The 24,448-nt window shown below is 35.7% G+C and overlaps 1 protein-coding gene across 1 annotated transcript in view; it reads right to left on the bottom strand.

Annotated features, from left to right (window-relative positions):
- The window catches only part of ZFPM2 (zinc finger protein, FOG family member 2), a 542,864-nt gene that overhangs the window by 426,924 nt on the left and 91,492 nt on the right, over positions 1–24,448 (bottom strand). The window contains exon 3 of the mRNA XM_053713191.1: positions 15,131–15,232. Coding sequence (XP_053569166.1) covers positions 15,131–15,232 — 102 coding nt within the window. The remainder of the gene's footprint in view (positions 1–15,130; positions 15,233–24,448) is intronic.

Genomic DNA, 24,448 nt, shown 5'->3' with positions numbered 1-24,448 from the left:
TCCTTCCACTGCATTTACTTTAAAAAAAAAACAAACAAAAAAAAAACATATAACACTTGGGAAAATTCACTTAATAATACAAAACCAAAATAATTACACAAAAAAATGTTTTCTTCAAGTCATCCACTCAATGCTAGGTGTAATATAATATCTAATTAAAAAAATAGATTTTTTTTCTGCAAATAATTATTAGCCATGTTAGCTTAGCCTTCTCTAATGAGTTTATAAATAATTTTATGGAACAGAGACACACGGTTATCCTCATTAACAGACAAGAATATTTGTAATACAACGCTTTCATGCTAATTGAATTTCAACATAAAGATACCAAAATTTTGTTAAATAAATATGTAAAGGTTCAGACACTTCTGTATTATTTTAAGACATGTCTAACAAAATAAACAAAAGCAATTAAACATATAAATATTGGGATATATCCATGAATTAATTAGATAGACACTAAAAGTTTTTATGTTTTCCTCTAAACTTATTTTTTTTTTCTTTTTACGTTTTTTTTTAAATCATATTATTTTTTTTAATTTTTTTTTTAAATCTTTAGTATGTTTCTTGTTGTACTTGATCATGCTTTATAATGGTTAGTTAGGAAAAAGTACTAAAATATTATAGTAATTTATTACATACCAATTATAAATGGGTGATGCAACCAATTGTACAATTGTGTATACATTTACCTAGTCATCAAGGTAACATATGCAACCATAGTTAAGTTGAAACATTTGTTTATAATGAAATTACCAAGTATTATATGAAAGATTGTCCACTGACTTATAATCTAATTTCAGTAAAACAAATAAGAGGTGCATTGTTTAGCTATGGCTTTCCCTCAATGTTAATAACATTTCATAGATGAATGATAAATGATTTTACTTGACTTTGCATAGCTGATTAAAAATTACATTAAAAACGTTCTCAATTTTTAAAGTATAAACTTCCCAACACCAATACCAGCAATATTCTCAATTTAATTAATCATCCAGTGCTAATTTTGTTATTTTTCAAATACTAGTAACATTTTTATTACAGTAAGTGAACTGTTTCCTACAAAGCCTAAACAATTCAAGAAAATATTGTAATGTAGGTTTTTGAGAAATAAGAAAAAAAAAAAAGTGTTTCCATATTACAAGACAATGAATGAATTTTACTCATGGCTCCAGCAAATTCTACACTATCAGTGTTCTTGAAATTTGGTCGGGAGATAGGGACAGGATGTTTGATTTATCATTTGATCAAATATGTTAAATATCTTCTTCCTAAAGTTTTGACTTCCCAATCACCTTTTAAAAAAAGTAGGTTGATAAAAAGTCAGAAGTGCTCCAGCTTGTCATACACTAAAAAGCTATTTTATTTTCTTAAATGTCCATTTCTGGTTTTGGGTACATTTTTATGGTAGAATTCTAAGTTTAAAAAATGGAAGTCAAAAATGAAATGCTCATGATTCAGAAAGAGAATAAATTGTAAAGGCAATATAATTTCCTTTTTGCTTTTATTATCAAATGTATATATTCCCTTGGTATCATGGTGTCATACGATACCATACATTTTTTTTATAAAATTGCAAATTCTGCATGAATCATAAATGTTTCATTTTGACTTCAATACCCCTTTAATGTATGGGACCCAATGACTGGTAACAGAGTGTGTGGATGCAATGTTAGGTTTGAGCAGCTTTTTGTGGGGTCAAAGAGTAGGACATAGTTTCAGTTCTAACCCAACAGATATTTCATTCAGCCCATATTCATATAATACATTCTGTATTCAAACTATAGAACTATGGACTTGTAGTCCTTTTTTACAATATAAACTAGGCTAGGAAACTAAACTCTGAAAATACATATCATGCTTTTTTTTCCCCATACAGGCCCTGACCAGGCCTGGCCCTGTTAACTTCTGAGATCAGACAGGATCGGTTGTATTCACGGCAGTATAGCGGTTGACACATATCCTGCTTTTGAAAGAACACTATTCAAATGTGTTAAAATTGTTTTCTATTTATTTTGAATTTGTCACTAACAGAAAGTGTATGTTTGTACACAGCTAGCCAATGGTATAAAAGCTCACTGGCTAATGAAGACACACGGTACAGCACTTTTTGTGGATATTGACACTGCCTACATGCATATTGAGAAAGGGGCAGCAGTTCATGAATGTTGATACTGCTGTGTTGCTGAATGCTATATTTTTACATTTTGTATTATTATTGAATAAAGATTTATTTCACAAAAAAGACAATTTATGTGGCATAACAGAGATTGAATGTTTCAGTATTTTAATTTACTTAGAAAGATGTAGGAGACAAAATAGGAGAGGGTCTCATTTTGTGTCTGCCTGAGTCTGTACAATAAAACAGGTAGATCACTTCCTTCCCAGCAGATACTAACACAGCAGACGGCAAAAACAATGCAAAATATCAGGAAATTGCAGTTTCAACGCTGCTTAAAGTTAAATATTGTAGATATTTTGTTTACTTTAAAAATAGCTTGAAATTGGTACACTGTCCCTCTGAATGGAATTCAAATTGGAATGTGGTTTCTAGTAAAAAGACTGGACAATTGTCAACAATAAAAACAGAAAACATTGTGAAGGTTAATGCAAGTGGAAATCATTATTTAAGCTGCCTGACCACCATGGGAATAGCCATTCAATACAATACTAAAATCCATTCAACCTGTTCACCCTTTGAGTCATTTGGGGTCTTATTTGTACACGATTTACAAGATAAGAATATAACAGTCATCTTGTGTTTTGGCGTGATGCACATCTCATGACAAGATAAAAATAAAAACACGGTACAATAAAATTGCTGTCCTCTCTGGAAGATGAAAAGTTAATAACTGTGGTTAGTTGACGCATAAATATTTGCATATAAAAATATGTATTCTAAAAAGAAATATATAAACATTTAAAATACTCAGGGCACAAGTCTGGTGATATCTAATTTGTGTTTTTTATAACACAAGTTATGTTTTGAAAATACATCACATTCAGAAAAAAAACACCATAAATGAGATATTTTAAGACATAGGATTCCAATTTCTGTGTTTATGAGCAAAGCTATAATTTTTCAAAATACCATTATTATTGCTTCTAATTATGGCAGTGAATAATACTTACTCAGCTTTTCACAGACCGTATTCACAAACAGTGAATACATAATAATATTCAACAATGAATGCAATCAAATTATTTTTCTGCAAAATGTCCGGAATCTCAAATCTAGGGATGGTCAGAATATCAACATTACAGTGGCTGCTCATATGCATGAGAACGATTTTCTGTGTAAATGATTACAAAACAGGTGTGTTCAGTCATTTTCAGAGGATGGTTTACATTACTATTTTATTTTTTATTTGTAGGACCAGTAAATATATACAGTATATATATATATATATATATATATATATATATATATATATATATATTAAATTGAATGTAAGTTACACAGTTTCCTATGGTCTTTGTAAAATAATGGGTTCTAGGATGTTAAGAAGTCTTTTTTAGCATACAAACTCCTGTGTTAAAGGGACATGAATTTAAAAAAAATGTTATTAAAATTAAAATGAGCAACAATGTGCTACTAGGAGCTAGCTGAATACACCTGGTAAGATAATGCAGCTCCTGAACCTAATTAGTTTTGTTTTCCAACAATTGATACTGAGAGAATGAAGCCAATTAGATATCAGAAATAAATTGGAAAGTTGTTTACCATTGCATGCTTTATCCGAATCATGAAAATTACATTTTCACTTTACTATCACTTATATGGTTAATGGAGTTTCTATCCATGAATGAGCACTATGCGTTTTCTGTTAACATGTATTTCAATTCAAATAGCTCACGCCTAGTACATCAAGGTACATAAAGCACTTTGAAGTTACAAACATTTTCAGGTATTGGTAGATTCAAAACAACCAATAGTGAAAGTTTTTATAAATGATTAACACCTTTTTGCTGCAATTATTTTTCATTGCCCAAAATCCACCACCATTTCCCTTATTTGAAGGAGCCAATACAGACTTGTTACTGCAGTAGACAAGCCTTATCACTTGTTAGCAAAACTTCCATTGTTTTTCAATTCCTTGTCTGACCATCTCTGCTGAGGCCTACTTAGGGTTAGTTATGTAGCAGAGTTAGGGCTTTGAAATTTAAAGTGTGCACATCCAGTGCTCAAAACAGGAAAATTCACAATTCTCAGAGTGAACTTACATTAAAAGGGGCTAAATAAATAATGGAAGTACAGATGTGGCTGGAAGTATTAGCACACTTGCATTTTAAAGTATTAGTACCCTTGCATTTGAAAGTATTCGTACCCTTTCATTTTAATCAAATAATGCACCATTCACCCTGAAAAGTGTTGAAATTAAAATATATTTTGTTATCCATACATTGTGCAATTGTGCACAATGTATGGAACAAAGTCTTGCTTATTCTATAAAAATATCCTAAAAAAACCTGGGCAATACTATTGATATCCTATAAAACTTACAATAAAGAATTGTTTTGTAGTTATACTTCAAGCAAACTATTGTATTTTAATTAGTATAACAGGTGTCTTCAGTCTTATAATCATACATTCATACAGTTTAAATTAAGAAAAGCACTCACTCTACTGTTGTGTGTCGCTTGTGTATCACATTGAACATGGAAAAGAGAAGGAAAACAAGAGAGTTGTCTGAGGAGGTTAGAAAGAATAGCTAAGCATGGTCAGCGTAAAGGCTACAAGACCATCTCTAAAGAGCTTGAAGTTCCTGTGAGCACTTTTGCCAGTATTATTAAGTTTAAGGCGCACAGAACTATGGCCAACATCCCTGGACGTGGCCCAAGAATGATGAGAAAGATTGTTTAAATGGTGGCGAAAGAACCAAGGACAACTTCAAAACAGAATTAAGCTGACATTGAATCTCAAGATGCAAAGTAGCACTATCCATTGCTGTCTAAATGAATATGGACTCCATGGTAAAAGATCTAGGAAGACCCCATTTCTAAGAGAGAAACACAAAAAAGCCTGACTGACAAAATGCATTTTGGCAAGCCGCAGTCCTTCTGAGTGAATGTTCTTTGGACAAACAAAACAAAAGTATAGCTTTTTGGCAAATCACAACAACAAAAATGTTTACAGAAGAAAAAAAGAAGCTTTCAAAGAAAAGAACACTATCCCTACTTTAAAACATAAAGGAGGCTCAGTGATGTTTTGGGTTTGCTTTGCTGCCTCTGCACTGCGTGCCTAGAATCTGTGCTGGGCATGATGAAATCAGAAGACTATCAAAGCATCTGGAGTGAAACGAAAGCTGGGTCCTCCAGCAGACATACCCCAAAAAGCACCCAAGAATGGATGAGAAGAAAATATTTAACCATTCCAAAAGGGCCTTCTGTGAGTCCAGATCTGTATCCCATCAAACATCTATGGAAAGAACTGAAACTCACAGTTATGAAAAAGCACCCGTCAAACCTGAGAGAACTGGAGACGTTTGCTCAAGAAAAATGGGACAAAGTCCAAGTCAAAAAGTGTAGAAATATTATTCAGAGCTACAAAAAGCACTTGATTACAGTTATGGTCTCCAAAAGGCTGTACTATGAAATATTAGGTTAAGAGTACCAATATTTTGTCAGTGCCATTCTCATTTGTTTTACTGTTCTATTACATTTGAAATAAAGAATGGTGGATACCAAGAACTTTTGTCAATATTTTCTTAGTTCAGAGAAACTTGTGCATAGTCCTAAAAGTGTGGAACGATAACCATACTTTTGTCTACATCTATAAACTGCAAAGTTGTTTTTTGCTGTATCAAAATATTTTCTCTCCATTTCAGTCTTAATCATTAAGAGTAGCCATAGTGTTGGCCTATTGAAGACTCTGGACAAAAAGTGCTCATAGATTTAAATGATGTAAACAATGTAAAATGAATTAATGCTTTTCCATTTAATTTAAAGAAATCACAGACACACAATACTTTCATACTTTCTAGACAGGATACTGGATGTTCATTTATACAAAACATTTTTAGTAGTATAATTTTAGATGGTGCCTGTGATTCATGTATTTGTTTTGTTTTTGTTGTTGTTTTTTTTCCCGAATTCAATGTTATGACTGAAATCTGCATAGTAAAATCTAAAATGGTAGGATTTTGTTTGAGTTATATATATAAACTCACAGTGCAAAAACCCCATTAAGATAAACTCATGGGCCTTGAATTGGTGCAACTTTGAAGCACTTAGACACAATTCTATAATATTTATATAATTCCAGGGCACATTCAACACATGTGATTAGTTCTCTATATACACACTTTCTGAGGGTCCATCTCCTACTGAGCATGCAGAAATGTACACAGTATATACATATATGCATTTTCTGATATTATTATTATTCTTTATTTATAAAGCGCCAACAGATTCCGCAGCGCTGTCCATGGGTACAAGGATTAAAAGTACAATGGAGAAACAATACAATAAGAGACAAAATTTTACAGACAAATACAGGGGGAATTGAGGGCCCTATTCCTGTGGGAACTTACAATCTAGATGGGTGGGAGGATGGGAAACACGAGGTGGGGACTGCAAAGGTGAGAATGATATTAGTGAGGAGATAAATGAGGGCAACTGTTGGGTAAGTGAAGTTAATTTGTTAATGAATCGGGTGATAACCTTCCCTGAACAAAAAGATCTTTAGGGAACGTTTAAAGGACGAGAGGTTAGGGGAAAGTCTGACAGCTCGAGGAAGTGCGTTCCAGAGGGTTGGTGCCGCACGAGAGAAATCCTGTAGTCTAGCATGAGAGAAGGTGATGGTAGAGGACACAAGAAGCAGGTCATTGTTGGATCTTAGGGGGCGGGCTGGAATATATTTGTTGATGAGTGAGGACAGGTAGGGCGGGGCAGCATTGGTGAGGGCATTGTAGGTCAGGGTGAGAATTTTGAATTTAATTCTGCTGTGAATGGGGAGCCAGTGAAGGGACTCACTGTGAAGGTGCTGCAGAAACAGAGCATTGAGAGAGGTGGATTAGCCTTACAGATGCATTTAGGATGGATTGAAGGGAAGAGAGTGAGGCCAGATAGTAAATTATTACAGTAGTCAAGTCGGGAAATTACCAGAGAGTGGATTAGCTGTTTAGTAGTTTCAGCACTCAGAAATGGACAAATGTTGGAGATATTGCATAGGTGGTTACAGAGAGCCATTGGATGTGGGGAATGAAGGACAGATTTGAGTCAAGTGGGACTCCAAGGCAGGGGACTTGGGGTGATGGGGAGATAATGGTGCCACCAACAGTGATGGAAAAATTAGAAACTGGAGTAGAGTTAGAGGGGGGATTAGAAGTAGTTCCGTCTTGGACATGTTTATTTTTAGGTGGTGAGAGGCCATCCAGGAGGAAATGCCAGATAAGTAGTCGCTGATGTGAGAATTGACAGAAGGAGAGAGTGCAGGGGTGGAAAGGTAGATCTGGGTATCATCAGCATAGAGGTGATAGTTGAAGCCATAGCTGTTGATGAGTTTACCCAGTGAAGAAGTTTAAATAGAGAAGAGTAGAGTACTTAGGACAGAGCTTTGAGGTACTCCAACAGACAGAGGCAATGGAGAGGAGGAATCACCAGCAAAAGAGACGGGGAAGGATCTGTTAGAGAGATAAGAGTGAATCCAGAAGAGGGCAGTGTCACAGAGCCCAAGAGAGCTGAGAGTACGTAAGAGAAGGGGATGGTCAACAGTGATAGCTGATAGCTGTCACATGGTACATGGGGAGGGAAAATTGCATTACCTTTGAAATTTGCTGGAAAATATTTTACTCAAATTCAAAGTAAGTAAATTGCATTGTATTTTATAGTGTATATGTTACTTATTCAATTCTACTGTATTTAGTGGATGGTTAAAAAATGATGGTTAACTGCCATTTACTTCAAAATTTCTAAGTTTGTTGATAGCTTGTATTAACATTTAGTATAATATATATTTTTGTAAATGATAGACAACCCCTCTCCTGTGAACTCTCACTACAATTTTGTTGCCATCTCACTTTCCTTACTTATTGTTCTTTACCATTCGCACACGATTTCCATATCCCTGCACTTGCTACAGGTCTACTCCAGAATTATGCTTAACAGTCCATTAAATACAGTAGAATTGCATGAGCAACAAATGTGTAATAAAACACAATACAATGTCACTTACTTAGAATTTCAAATGAATAGTAGTTTTTTTTCTGAAACAAATTCAAAGTTTCCTTTCATTACCCTGTCCCCTGTATCATCAGTCATTATCATATACATATTCACTGTGATCTCTTGCAGATGCTCAGTAGGAGCTAATGTCTTGGAAATTGTGAAAAAAAAGACTATGAAGGAAAGTTAATCAGGTTTGCGCTAAATAAGCATGTCTATGCACAATTTCATAATGGAGGTAAATTGCAAAGCTGTTTACATATGCATGTTCTTTCTGAATCATGAAAGTTTAATTTTGACTTTAATGTCATTTTACAATTTAAAACACTTTAAGATTATAATGAAATATATTTAATAATACATTGTAAGACAATATTGTAATATGTATTACCTATTTTGTCTACTTTTCCTAAAGTTAAAAACCTCAACCCTAACCTTCATTCATAACCTTAATCTGTAAATATACCTGAGATATAAACTGTTTATTTTTAAACCTCGATGTCATAGGCGTTGTGTTTTTGGAATGTGCAGTATCTGTATATACTACATCCCACTTGTGAAATAAGTTGACCATCTCCCAGTTGTGATACTGAGGTTGAATAACCTCGCCAATTAATTCCAAATACTCCACCTACCTACAAACCATTTACTGTACTGGTAATTATTTACTTGGATATTTCCTGTATTTTTTAATTAATCTTTGAAAAAAAATATATAATGCAATATAAAATCTGACATTTCCTAACATGTTGGTGTTTTACTAAGCCACAATAATAATAATGTACAAAAATAATACAAACAATGTCATGTATCTTATTTTATATACACTATACTATACACTATTTCTCCTATGAGAAAACTATCTGTATTCCCCAGTCTGCTGTAAGAGATGCTAGCATGGTGTATGCTTTACTTGCTTTTTAGTGTCTCTCATTTCAGGTCCCTCTGGCAATGAAGAGGAAACATAACATTTCTTTAATGTCAGAAAATTAATTTCCTTCTGCGCTTCTGGTCTAAAAAGGGTTTATTCAGTTAACCTGCTGTGTTCCCGAACCTTACACAGTGGTTGTGGCAAGAGAGGAGCTAGACCTCAAAAGATTTGCCTGTTCTACTGTTTTCCTTTTTCCAACAGAGAACTAAGCTTTATACTGTTAATCTGATATCCACTTCACAACACAAGATTTATTTAGGCTGCCTCTTGTTTTATAAAGGGCTTGGAAGTCTGTAGTAATTTTTGACACTTTGTTATAATTCTTCTATGACCACCCTCGCCATCCTCATTTTCATATGGATACAAAGCATGGTGATGAAATGATGGTTCATTATAGTGGTACAGAGCTCTTATCTTCATCCGGCAAGAGTCATTTCCTTCTAAAGATTGAAATGCAAATGTGAAAATTAATGATAACTGCATTATCTGATAGCAGAGATAATACTGATTCACTGTCAGGGTAACACACAGTCGTTCTATGATTTCCTCTGCTCCTTCACAATATTCCTCTTACTGTCAGACTATATCTTCAGTTAACTATGTTTTATGGACTTTTTTTTTAATTTACATCAAATAGTATTTCCGTAGATATTTTATCTACCATATTCTCCCAATCAAAAAAAAAAAAAAAAAGCTCTGGATTCAAATCTGAATGTCCTTCTTATGTTTAGCTTGAAGATGCTGTATCATTGGGTAGTATTACAACCCAGTTTGTGCAACTTCAATTCTATATTGTCACAATATAATAAAGAACAAACATTAAAAAAATAGCTGATAAAAAGCTTAATGTAATATATAATATACTTTTGTGACAGGGAACATTCTTAATTATCTTAATAATTGCCAATGCTCAGATCAAACACATATCATATTTTTTGTCTAGCGCCATTACCTAGAGCAAGGGTGAGCAACCTTGTAATTCCAGATGTTTTAGAACTACATTTCCCATGATGCTCAACCAGCTTAAAGTGTCTGAGCATCATGGGAAATTCACCCCTGACCTAAAGTATAAGCTCCTATGAGAGTAGGGCTCTATTTTCCTTCTGTATCAGTTTGTTACTTTAGGTTCTGTTTTGTTTTCCATGTTGTATTTATTGTACATCTTTAGAACTTTGTGGAATATTCTTTCTCTTAATTAAAAATACTAGGGGGTGAAAGGGGCATTACTTTCAATTAGATAGAGAGAATAAACCTATAAATAACTATGAGCTAGCTTACGAGTGGCGCAGTTATGTGCAAGTGATTTTGGGGCTCGCCGGAAACAGTAGTTATGAAGCAGCGGTCTAAAGAACGCTGGTCCATAGCTTGTTCGCCTGCTCTGAGGCGGCGGTCAGAAATCAACCCGATTGAATACGATCTGGTTGATTGATACCCCCTGCTAGCGTCCAATTGGCCACGAATCTGCAGGGGGCGGCATTGCACCAGCAGTTCACAAGAACTGCTGGTGCAATGATAAATGCCGACAGGGTATGCTGTCGGCATTTATCGATGTGCGGGGGACATGATACGCTACTTTGTATCATGTCCGCTCGCACATTGATAAATAGACCCCTTTGGTTTATCGTAGCTGTTTGGGAGCATCAGAAGAAACGTTCATATTACAAGTTTTAAGTAAATGCGAACGCATGAGCGCAATCACGATTTACGCTAGAATAATTACCGCAACCTCAGAGCTCTGTTTAACTGTTTCATTAAACAAAAAAGTGTCACAAAACACATCAAAAATACATTACAATACAGTTACACTCAAAATAATACTATCAAATAAAAAAAATATATTGCATAAAAAAGTTATAAGGGTTCAAAGATATGAACTCTCAGGTGTTAGAAAAAGAAGGACCCAAAGGGATTTAACATACAGATACATACATATACATGTCTAAATATGTACATGTATGTGTGTGTGTGTATATATATATAGTCAACTCTCAGTTAACAAGAACTCTCAAGCAACCAGAAAAAAAATACTGTACATTAAAATTAACACTAACTTTGCTCTTCAGCTTCCTTTCTCTATAGTGGGCTCTCAAAGGTGACAGCAAGCCCTATTAATGCCACCAGACCCTACATAACTGCTCTTGAAAGTTGTGAGCACAAGGCAGTCTGAGAATATATGCTGTATATATATATATATGTATTTATATGTGTATATATGTATTTACAGACATAAACACATAAATACATATGTAGACATATATATATATATATATATATGTGTGTGTGTGTGTGTGTGTGTGTGTGTGTGTGTGTGTGTGTGTATTAGAGCCCTTTGCAGTCAAGTAGATGAAAACATGTAAAAGCATATTTATGCAATATTCATATTTAATAAAGTGATTAACTATGTATGTACTATAAATATTTCACATCCCAACCAATGTTCTTCACATAGAGAAATATGTTGTTTGTATTGATAAATAAACATTCCCACATATATATATATATCTGTATATATCTATACGTATATATAATCATCTATATATATGTATAGATATATATATTTTACCAAACAAACATTATATATATATATATAAATGAATAGAACTTGCTTTTTGCACACGTCAGGTTAGCATGCAAGCTATAACCTTTTTACTTTCAACTTGTAATGCAAGTGCTACCAGACACACTTAAAAACCTTACTTCTAGCAGAGTTAGCGCGCGAGCACGAGTGGTGATTACCGCTCCACTCGTAGTTTAGCTCTATATATTTTAAATGTAAAATTGTGAGATCTTATACCCAGAATGAACTAAAGCACAATAAAAAAACATAGGTTAAACTTAATGTTGGTGTAAAAATAATAACAAAAGCAAAAATATAGAAAGACTCAAAATTTGAAAAGATACTCATTCTAGATTTATATATTAAATTATTTAAAAATTACATAAAAAGATATTTTAAAAATATGCAGTGATGTGTAGAAACAGCCTTCCTGATAAATTGTGGGTGGGACTTTGGGGATAACATAATCAGTTGGCTTTCTGCATGTTCGTTATGATCCATGTTAACAGTCCAGGCATCTACAGAATACTTGTCAACATGGCAGGAAAATGACATGCTCTAATTTAAGCGACTACCACTGCTGATTGCGTCAACAGCAGTTTACACTTGGGACTAGCAAAGCTCTTTGGCTACTGAGCAGTACTTTAACTATGTATTTAAGCAATTTGCAGAGGTTAAACACAGCAAGTCCCAGGGTCGCTGTGTTTAAATTACTTGGTCTAATAAATTAGAGCAAATGCTTTTTTTTCACTATAATAGCCTTTTAAGGCAAGCAAAACTTTTGTATACACATCCAGATGGTCCTTAAAGGCACATAAATCTCAACATTGAAATAAGCATTATTTTTTTTTCAGTGGTACTAGCAAATGTAATCAGGATTTACTGTTTACAATGCATATGTACATATGCCCCCATGCATCCAAAATCAAACATTGTGCCTGTTCAGATAGCCAGCAGTGGTATGTATTGGTCCCTGATGATGCAAATAAATTCACTGTTGGCATTGGCACAATATATGTTTGCTGAGTAGACAGAGTTTTATAATGCATTTGCACAGGGCAAATTCAAATATGCTCCATATACAGTAACAGCTATCACTGAATATATATATACAGTATATTATTATTTTTCCTGGAAACATTGTTGCTAATTAAATTGTATTGCAAAACTGTGTCTATTCACAAGTGACGTTTATTCATGTGCATTTCACGTTTTATGTCCATTTAATTTTTATATGTACCAAAAATGATGACCACATAACCTATATGGTCTGCAATGTACAGTGACAATTAACATATTATACTGATATAATAAACATAACTAAACATCCCCTTGAATCCATGCTTTCAGCTAAATATTATATGAAAATATTATATTAAAACAACAAAATAAAAAAAAAGCTTATATTCTACAGTAGAACTGATTCAGGTTGTAAATATTAGTGTACAAAACAAGTGCAATATAAAATATATATAATACACAAACATATACACACACTTAAAATATAAGATAACATATATATTGTGAACCACTGCGTTATAGTGATAGTGTATTAAATTGTATCGGTTTCTTAATTATTTATTAGATTCAACAAATTGATTAAATATATAGCCATACCGACTCATTCTATATTGCTCATGCTTACAGAATAATCATTTTTAGAAATCACCATACTGTCTGCAAAGTAAGAACATTATTTAGAAAAAAATGTTTATTAGCAAAACACAATGTCAGCCTGTTAAATGTTACTAATATTAGTGATCTAGTTAAAAAGTAAAATTGACTGAGCCCAGTGCAGTACAGGAGCAATATGGAAAGCACAGATTTTATCGCCCACAAAGTTGGAACACCAAAATTCATTAGTATTCAAATAACAATTATTATTTTACTCACAAAAATACAGATTCATTAACACCGTGGCTGCCAAAAAGGATTCCACTCTCTCTTGAATTCAAGGGGTTAACTGTATTTTAAGAGAAATTTTAGCTCCTAAAATGTCATAATAAAACGTAATAGCAGAATATTATTTAACATGCATATGGCTATCCTAAGGAAATAGTAACATGTAATATGGGTAGACTTGATGGGCCTTTTTGGTTCTTATCTACCGTCAAATTCTATGTTTCTATCTTTCTATATAGTTTAAAAAATAATGACCAGACAATCTCTCTTCAAGTTATATTTCTTTGCTTTTAAATTATATCATTTGTGATTGTTTTTAATTTTATATGTGAAAATCAATGAAATAAGTAAGTGTACATTTATGTCATGTACATCAGATACAGCAATTTCATAGCCATTGTAAGTAATCAAAATAAAGATTTGTGGACTTGATACCATTAGTATTATCATTGTTTTGCATAGCAACCTAATATCCCTTAAAATTGCACAGCATACTGATACTTACTAAATATCTACAGTATATGCTTTATGCAGTCTACTGAATTGTGGCAAATTTTTTTTCACTTTCTTTGCTTCATTTTACGCTAATATTTTTAAATGATTGGATTGATGCTTTAATGTTAAAGGTATAGGAAAGTCAAAATGTAACTTGCATGATTCAGACAGAGCATGTCATTTTAATACACTTTTAAATTCACTTCTATTTTCAAATGTTCTCATGGTATCCCTTGTTAAAAAATAATATGCATATATCCTACACTAGTAGAAGCTAGCTGCTGATTGGTGCCTGAACACATTTGTCTTTTGTGATTGGCTAACTAGATGTGTTCAGCTAGCTGCCAGTAGTGCAATACTGTTCCTTCAGCAAAGGAAAACAAGAGAATGAAGCAAATTTGATAATAGAAGTAAATTGGAAAGTTGGTTGAAATTGTGTGTTCTGTCCAAATCATGAAAGAAAATATTGTTGTTTTCCTGTCCCTTTAAGTCATTACTTGCATTCCTGTGCGTTTTAAAAAACAAATGTGCTTGCTCCAGGGGCATATTTTAGTTAAATCCAACTAGGCCTGTACCTATGACCCGGATTTAGGGGGCACAGAAGGGCTGGCAACCCCTTACATTTGATATCACCAACCCTTTGAGATTCCTTCTGTGTTAGCTTTGCTTACAGGCTGAAAGAGTGTCCATACCTTCTGTATCTAACAGAATTGCTCTAGTCAGCTAAATAACACAGGATAGTACTTACAATTATTGTTATATTTGTTGTTTAATATCACATTCATTTTACATTGGCTTTCTTAGTAGGACCAGTAGAGGTTTTTTTCTCAATATAATTAATATAAGAAGCAAACATTATTTTCATTATTTTCTATATTATTTTAAATTGTTTCTATATTTACTTTTAGTTATAATTATATTATTTATATCATGCTTTACTTTCCAATATACTCACTCTTGATATAGTTATCACATAAAGTAACAACCTATTTGACACATTTATAGCTAACAATAAAATATAATTTAATCTTTTATCTTTAATCTTGATTTAAAAAAAAAAAAAAAAAGATTTTGCTTACCTGGCCCATCCCAGTCTTCAGTCTCCGTTCTTGTGTTTAGAGTTTTCTCTAAATGTGCTTCCCCATCTGACTCAACCGTGTCATGAGTTGTCTCTTCTTCTCCTAGATGAAGAAACAAGTAAACAATTTTGTTAAAAGGACATTAAACTGCTGGGTACAACTACAGTAGCTTGGTTACTGCTGGGTACAACTACAGTAGCTTGGTTACTGCTGGGTACAAATACAGTAGCTTGGTTACTGCTGGGTACAACTACAGTAGCTTGGTTACTAATCACCATAATATAGTTTTCCCCCTGTGCTTGTAGCTCTCTATAAAGTCATTCTCTTATTTTAAAACTTTACAATTATCAGTTAGAGAAACTCAGCATCATCATGGGTGCCGTCATCTTAGAGCTCATATTTGTAATGTAACTTTTAAACTGTGCAAAAAACTGCAAAAATGTAACTCTTCTGCTCTCTATTATGTGAGCTAAACCAAAGTGAAAGGCACAGCCAGTAAAATCACTGATCTGTGAAAGCGCACTGCTTCTATCACAGTATGCAGCAATATGCGTACTGCCAGATGGGGGAACCCTAGTAAAATGCAGAGCTTTACTAGATGGATTTTGAGTTAAAGGGACAGTCTAGGCCAAAATAAACTTTCATGATTCAGACAGAGCATGTAATTTTAAACACTTTTCCAATTTACTTTTATCACCAATTTTGCTTTGTTCTCTTGGTATTCTTAGTTGAAAGCTTAACCTAGGAGGTTTATATGCTAATTTCTTAGACCTTGAAGCCCACCTCTTTCAGATTGCATTTTAACAGTTTTTCACCACTAGAGGGTGTTACTGCACGAGAAGTTATCTGGGAGCAGGCACTGATTGGCTAGCAAGTCTGTCCAAAGAACTGAAAAAAGGGGCAGTTTGCAGAGGCTTAGATACAAGATAATCACAGAGGTTAAAAGTATATTATTATAACTGTGTTGGTTATGCAAAACTGGGAAATGGGTAATAAAGGGATTATCTATCTTTTAAAACAATAAAAATGCTGGTGTAGACTGTCCCTTTAAAATAAGAAAATAGCTTTCAAAAGGCTGCAGTTAGAGGAAGAAATAAAAAAAAAAGTATGGTAAGTAGTAACCATTCTAGTTTAGTTGTACAGTTTGATGTCCCTTTAACAGATTTTGAGGAAAAAATGGAAATGGTGCTGTATATTAATTACTAACCAATATCGAAGTAGGACTCTGTAAATATGCTAGTTACCAAAGGTTAATCATCATTGATATGAAAAGAGAACCAAGAATGTTAAAATATATATATTTTTTTCATGTAAGAATACTGTCAGTCTGTATTTTTAAAACAAAATATGACACCACCTTTAACTGCATGAAATATAGAATATTTATTTCACCTTAACAGTACAGAAACAATATAGAGTAGAAAATGCAAGATTTTTTGGATATCATTTATTTGGTAAGTTGAAGGAAGGATATAACAGAATTGCTATTATATTTATTTCCTTGCAAATTATCAAAATGAACTAATTAAAATATCACAAGGCAAATAACAAACAGGTTACCTTTATTATTAATGCTATTTGGTCATCATATAAACCCTAAGCTGCCTATACACAACTATAGTCATTATACTTTGCACTAAGTACTTCCTAAGATATATTTGACATTAAACAATAATGTGCTGTGTCATTATGATTACTATAGGGGAATGGAAATACACAAACTGATCATTTTGCACAATCATGGAAGCAAATTACCAGTATTTTTCAAGAATATAGTTGCTTATGCAATCTACAGATAGTATATATGACTTTTTTTCCCCCAAATAAACCCAACCTGTGTTTGCTTGACAATGTCCTTTTAAAGCTTTACATAAGGAAATTGAATGTGCTATAGTGTATCTGGGCTATATCATATGTTTATGTATATAACACTTTGTTTTTATGAAAGAAAAAAATGAATTAGTTTTACTTTAAACAGTCTGTTAAATATCAAGTCTTATGGATGCAGAATGACTTAAAGATATATCATAATTCCAGTACATCGAAAAACACATGTACAATATTGTCCAACCGTTTGAATGTAAATATTGCCAGTGCATTTCAGAATGATGAGTATTTTAGTTTTATAATATTATAAAAGTAATTTATTTTCAATATAGACCAAATTGCATATTAGCCATAATGACACTTGAAAATATTTATCAAATTTATATCTGGCTGTGAAGCTTGGTAAGATACCTGCATAAAGTTCTCAAAGTCCAATACATTTATAAGCTCATAGGAAAATGAAAAACAAAAACTCAACTGAAAACAAATCTGCAAATTCAACTGAAAAGTATAATTAAAACCAAACATCACAAAAATAATTATGGGTAATTACGTGTTGTTTATTTTTCAAGTGTTTATTAATATAGACTCTGTGTATAAGCCAAGTTACATATAAAAATGTCCATTAAGTGTAAACCTAAATACAATTTCACATATATTTTTTTTTACTGTTGGTTGAGAACAAACTTTTGCCATTAAATAGATGGTTTTAAGTGTCAAATCTTAAATCTTATATTTAATGTCTATATTTGTAATATTTCTTTGGAGGTGAAGATGTTTTTGACAAATAAAGGCAATGAGGCCCATCTATCAAGCCGTCAACTGTGCTGCATTTGCCGGGGCCAATACGCTAGCCTAATATCGCGGGCGCAGACCTGAATACGCTCTCCTTATTTATAAAAAAAGCTGTCAAAAAGCTGCGCACCAAGTACGGGGCAATGAGCATTGGACTGTTGTTAACTAACAGTCATCGATCTCGCTGATACCCTGTCACTAAACACTGCCACTATACTAAAATGTTTAACCCCTATACCGCCGCTCCCGGAACCCACCGCAACTCTAATAAAGTTATTAACCCCTATCCCTCCACTCCCAGAGCCCACCGCAACTCTAATAAAGTTATTAACCCCTATCCCTCCGCTCTCGGAGCCCACCGCAACTCTAATAACGTTATTAACCCCTATCCCTCCACTCCCGGAGCCCACCGCAACTCTAACAAAGTTATTAACCACTATCCCTCTGCTCCTGGAGCCCACCGCAACTCTAATAAAGTTATTAACCCCTATCCCCCCCCACTCCCGGACCCTTCTTCAACTAAAAAAATGTATTGACCCCTAAACCCCTGGCCTCCCACATCACTACCACTTCTAAACCTATTAACCCCTAAACTGCCAGCCCCCCACATCTCCATAAACTAAATTAAGCTATTAACCCCTAAACCTAACAACCCGCTAACTTTACATTAAATATTAACTCATCCCTATCTTATATTAAATTTAAACTTACCTTTAGAAATAAAATAAACTATATTAAACTACTATTTAACCTACCCAAACTATTATACTAAAATTACATTAAACTAACAATTAAATTAACTATATTACATATTTAAAAATCTAACCCTACTAAAGTTATTTAAATCTACAATAAAGAATTACTTAGTTACAAAAAAATAACAACTAAGTTACACAAAATAAAAAACACTAAGCTACACAAAATAAATGATCAAATATTTAAACTAATTACACCTAATCTAATAGCCCTATCAAAATAAAAAGCCCCCCCCCCATTAAAAAAAACCCTAGCTTACAATAAATAGCCTTAAAAGAGCCTTTTGGGGGGCATTGCCCCAAAGAAATCAGCTCTTTTACCTGTAAAATAAAATACAAACACCCCCCAACAGTAAAACCCACCACCCACACAATCAAACCCCCCAAATAAAAACCTATCTAAAAAACCTAAGCTCCCAATTGCCCTGAAAAGGGCATTTGTATGAGCATTGCCCTTAAAAGGGCATGTAGCTCTTTTTCAGCCCAAAGTCCCTAACCTAAAATTAAAACCCACCCAATAAACCCTTAAAAAAAACCTAACACTAACCCCTGAAAATCCACTTACAGTTTTCGAAGACTGGACATCCATCCTCATCCAAGCGGCAGAAGTCCTCAGCGAAGCCGGCAGAAGTCTTCATCCAAGCGGGCTGAAGTCTTTCTCCAAGCGGGCCGAAGTCTTCATCCAGACGGCATCTTCTATCTTCATCCATCCGGCACGGAGCGGCTCTATCTTCAAGACATCCGGCGCGGAGCATCCTCTTCTTCCGACGTCTCTTGCAGAATGAAGTTTCCCTTTAAATGACGTCATCCAAGTTGGCGACCTTTAAATTCCGATTGGCTGATAGAATTCTATCAGCCAATAGGAATTAAGGTGGAAAAAATCCTATTGTCTGTTGCAATCAGCCAATAGGATTCAGCTTTCATCCTATTGGCTGATCCAATCAGCCAATAGGATTGAGTTTGCATTCTATTGGCTATTCCAATCAGCCAATGGATGTCCGGTCTTTGAAAACTGTAAGTGGATTTTGGAAGGTTAGTTTTAGTTTTTTTTAAGGGTTTATTGGGTGGGTTTTAATTTTAGGTTAGGGACTTTGGGCTGAAAAAGAGCTAAATGCCCTTTTAAGGGCAATGCCCATACAAATGCCCTTTTCAGGGCAATGGGGAGCTTAGGTTTTTTAGGTAGGTTTTTATTTGGGGGGTTTGGTTGTGTGGGTGGTGGGTTTTACTGTTGGGGGGGTTGTATTTTATTTTACAGGTAAAAGACCTGATTTCTTTGGGGGCAATGCCCCGCAAAAGGCCCTTTTAAGGGCCATTGGTAGTTTATTGTAGGCTAGGTTTTTTTTTTTTGGGCAGGGGCTTTTTTATTTTGATAGGGCTATTAGATTAGGTGTAAATAGTTTAAATATTTGAACATTTATTTCTTATTTTGTGTAGAATGAGCCGTAATCCTCAGAGGAGGCTTATGTCCCGGCATTTCTATGCTAAACGGATGACATTACTCAGACAAAAAGATAAGGAAGTCAAAAAGGCCCTCTGACCCCTACGCTTCCCGGAAAAGAGAACAAACAGAGAAAGAGGTTTGTCTAAAATCCTTTGTGGCCTTCAAGGCACAAACCACGTCCAGAATACATTTTAAACGTTCCTTCGATGAAGAAGCATTCGGACATAAGAAAGGAACCAAAATCTCTGATTGATGTTGTGAATTGACACAACCTTACTAAGAAAACCTAACTTGGTTCATAGAAAAGCCTTATCAGCATGAAAAGCCAGATAAGGAGGTACACATTGCAAGGCAGCAATCACAGACACTCTGCGCGCAGAAGCAATAGCCAGTAGAAAAGGAACCTTCCAAGACCACAATTTAATGTCTACTACATGCATAGGCCCCAATGGAGCCAATTGCAAAACCTTAAGGACAAGATTAAAACTTCAAGGAGGTGCCTTAGAGTTAAACACAGGTCTGATCACAGCAGAGCCTTAACAAATGGCTGTACATCTAGAAGCTCTGCAAACCTCTTGTGCAGTAACAAAGACAGGGCCGAAAACTGTCCCTTCAGGGGACTTGCAGAAAAGCCCTTCTCCAGAGTAAAAATAACTCTCTCAGAAAACTCTCTCTTGGCTAGGACTAACTGTTCAATCTCCACGCAGTCAGCCTCAGAGCATCTAGACATTGATGAACAAAGAGATCATGGTCAGCAGATCCCTGCGACAGGGTAACTTCCATGGAGGAGATGAGGACATCCCCACTAGTTCTGCTAACCATATCCTTAGCAGCCAAGACAGAGCAGTCAGCATCACTGACGCCTGCTTGACTCAAGCCATTACACTAGGAAGTAGTGGTAATGGTCGGAAAGGATAAATTAGATTGAACCTCCAAGGCACCGCTAATCCATCTGTTAGCTCCGCCTGAGGATCCCTGTACCTCGACTCCTATCTGGGTAGCTTGGTATTGAGACGTTATAAGATCTTCCTCTTGCAAATCTCTGCCAACACTCAGGAAGGAGAGACCATTCTCCCGGATGAAAGGATTGTCTGCTGAGGAAATCAACTTCCCAGTTGTCCACACCCGGAATGTGGATCGCTGACAGCGAACAAATGCGGGTCTCCCCCACACCAGAATCCAAGATACTTCCCTCAAAACTAGGGAGCTTCTCGTCCCCCCCCCCCGATGGTTGATGTAAGCCACCAAGGATATATTGTTTGATTGGAATCTGATTAACTGGGACGAACCCAGCAGAGGCCAAGCCTCCAAACAGCTCCCCATCCTGACAGACTCACAACCGTAGTCACCCAGGATGGTCTTGAGACAGATGTCCCTCAGGACAAGTGATCCAGACAAAACCACCAAGAGAGTGATTCTCCCGATTGGTTGTCCAGAGAAATCTGTTGAGACATATCCGAATGATCACCGTTCCACTAGTTTAGCATGTGCAGTTGCAACAGTCTGAGGTGAAACCTGGCAAAGGAAATTATGTCCAAGCTGGTCACCATGAGGCCAATCACCTCCATACACCGAGCCACAGATGGCCTTAAGGAGATCTGGAGGGAAAGACATGTTGAAGCTAGCTTGCAACATCTCTGGTCTGTTAGAAATATTCTAATGTCTATGGAGACTATTATAGTACCCGATAATTCTACCCTGGTACTTGATACAAGAGAACTCTCTCTAGATTATCTGCCATCCATGGGATCGAAGAAGACAGAGGAGATATTCTGAATGGTCCACTCTTCGAAAAATTTCTTTAGCTAGACCAGAGGGCAAAAAACTGGAAGTGCTGGTCCAGGAATGCAAACCTTAGGAACTGGAAGTGGTAGTTGAGGATTGGTACAAGAAGGGAGCATCCTTCAGAACAATCGTTGTCATGAGCTACCCCTCTCCAACTAGTGGAAGAATGGACCCTATTGTCTCCATCTTAAACGAGGGGACATTTAAAAACCTGCTTAAGCACTTTAGGTGCAGAATCAGATGGAAAGTTCCCTCCTTCTTAGGGACCATGAAAAGGTTTGAATAGTATCCCAAACATCTCACTGCGATAGGCACCGGGACAATAACTCCTAGAGGACAGATGCCGTACACACCCCAGAAAGGCATCCCTCCTTTCTGGTCAGGAAGACAGGAGGAAGCTGCCCTTGGGTGGCTGAGACTTTAAACCTATCATGTAACCCTGAGCTATGCTCTGCTTGTATTTATTCAAGGACTGAGCCAGCTTCCAAGAGCTCTTGGTTTGCTCTGGCTTAGTGGAGGACTGCTGACATGGGCTTTATCAGAATGAACAGAACGAAAATCATCCCTTGAATTAGATCATATACTCATTCGGTAGGAGGGCACCCTTGCCCCCTATGACTGTGGAGATAATTGGGTCCAGGCCTGGACCAGACAAAATCATTCCCTTAAAGGGAGGGGAGAAGTCTAGACTTAGAAGTCATATCCGCAAACCATGGCTTCAGCCAGAGCCCGACGTACCTGAACAGAAAAAGCTGAAGCCATAGCATTCAAGCAAATAAACTGCCTAGCAGCACAGGTAAAAGAATTAACAACCCTCAAGGCCGTAATTCTTTTCTGAGTAACATTGAGGGGATCCTCCACCCCGATCAATCCTATAAGGAGTCACACCAGAAGGTAGTTTCTCCAGTAACCGTGGCAACAGCCACCGCCGGTTGAAACAAATATCCCGTATGTTGAAACATCTTTCTTAACAGAGTTTCCATCTTTTATCCATGGGCTCTTCAAACGAAGAACTATCCTCAAGCGGGATAGTAGTACGTTTAGCAAGGGTGAAGATAATGCCATCCCATTTAGGGACAGAACCTCACAACTCCATTGAGAGTCCAGGACCGGGGACAATTTGTAAAAGGGAGAAGAGAGGGAAAAGGAATCCAATCCTTTCCCATTCATTCTTAATAATGTTCGCCATCTAACAGAAGCAGGAAAGGATAAGGTACCACCCTGTCCTCAAACTCAAATTTAGGAATTAAAGGTTCATCAGGCAATTTGGCCTCTGGAACCTCTGAATTTGCCAAAAACTTTCTTTAGAAGAAAGCGCAAATTCCTAAACTAAAGTCTGGTTCCTCCGCAGCTGGAGGTTTAGAGGCAGCAGACTCCGACCCAGAATGTTCATACTCTGAAGTCTCAGAAAGAACTTTATCCTCGGATAACCCTCAGTTAAATCCAATAAATTATCTGATGTACTCTGGGAATATAGGGTACGCACCTCACTGGACGACAACTCCTCAGAGGTTTGCGGCTCCGTGGTATCAAACATGTTTGATATTATCACATTATCAAGGCATATGGAACAAAATTGAGAGGGTGGAACTAAGGCCTCTTCACCATATAACAGGAGAATTACTCATTAGCCCTAACCACCTCTTATGACCAAGACAGTACAGAGATTTATGACTCCCCTCTGATAGACACCCGGTCAGGAAAAAAAGGAACGAATCACATGGTGCACAATGCAGGACTGTCCCTGCTATGAGAAAGCGCTCCAAGCTTGTAAGCTGCATGGCTCTCAAAATGAAAGTAAACCTGTATATTCCATAACAGCCTATAAGTCCTTAACATCTCACACATAAAAGCAGCACAAAATCAAATAAAGATATAAGATTATTCCCCCCTGTTCAATAATCCCCCTAAGGAGATATTAATCTTTGATTCTAGACAGATAAAAAGAGTCACACCGTGACCCTGTCTTCTTGCGTTATTATACATGTATAAAATATGAAACAATCTTACCAGAATCTACGCAGTGGAACAGGAACATGGCTCTTCAAGTGTGACAGATTGCGTTATCATACATGTATAAAATATGAAACGATCTTACCAGAATCTACGCAGTGTAACAGGAACATGGCCCTTCAAGTGTGACAGATAGTAGCATCGCTTCTGACATGGACTTGAGTGAAGAAAACAAGCAGCGAAACTAGTCAACGCTTATTGCCTATGGAGCTGTTAATATGAGTCGGGATGGGTTCGCAGAAAGACTCTCCCTGCATCTCCGGACTCTATCTTTCATCCATGCTCTCACTGAGAGGCAGACAGGACTACTTAAAACTCCAGTCCCATCTCGAAGAGTACTACACTCCATAAGAGACTATTCCAAAATCTTCTAACACTTCTCTGCCAACCTCCTGTAACGAAAAGCAAAGAATGACTGGGGTTATAAGGAAGTGGGGGAGGTATTTAAGCCTTTGGCTAGGGTGTCTTTGCCTCCTCCTGGTGGCCAGGTTCAGTATCTCCCACTAGTAAGGAATGCAGCTGTGGACTCTTCCCATATTAAAATGGAAGTATAGATTTTTAGATAGATAGATAGATAGATAGATAGATAGATAGATAGATAGATAGATAGATAGATAGATAGATAGATTGATAGACAGACAAGCAGACAGATAAATAAATAAATAAATAGACAAATAGATAAAGATATTTATTAAAAAAACA

This window comes from Bombina bombina, chromosome 5 (genome assembly GCF_027579735.1).
Source record: "Bombina bombina isolate aBomBom1 chromosome 5, aBomBom1.pri, whole genome shotgun sequence".
Taxonomy (NCBI): domain Eukaryota; kingdom Metazoa; phylum Chordata; class Amphibia; order Anura; family Bombinatoridae; genus Bombina; species Bombina bombina.
The sequence above is the reverse complement of the archived record's forward strand: the minus strand, read 5'-3'. Positions and strand labels throughout refer to the sequence as shown.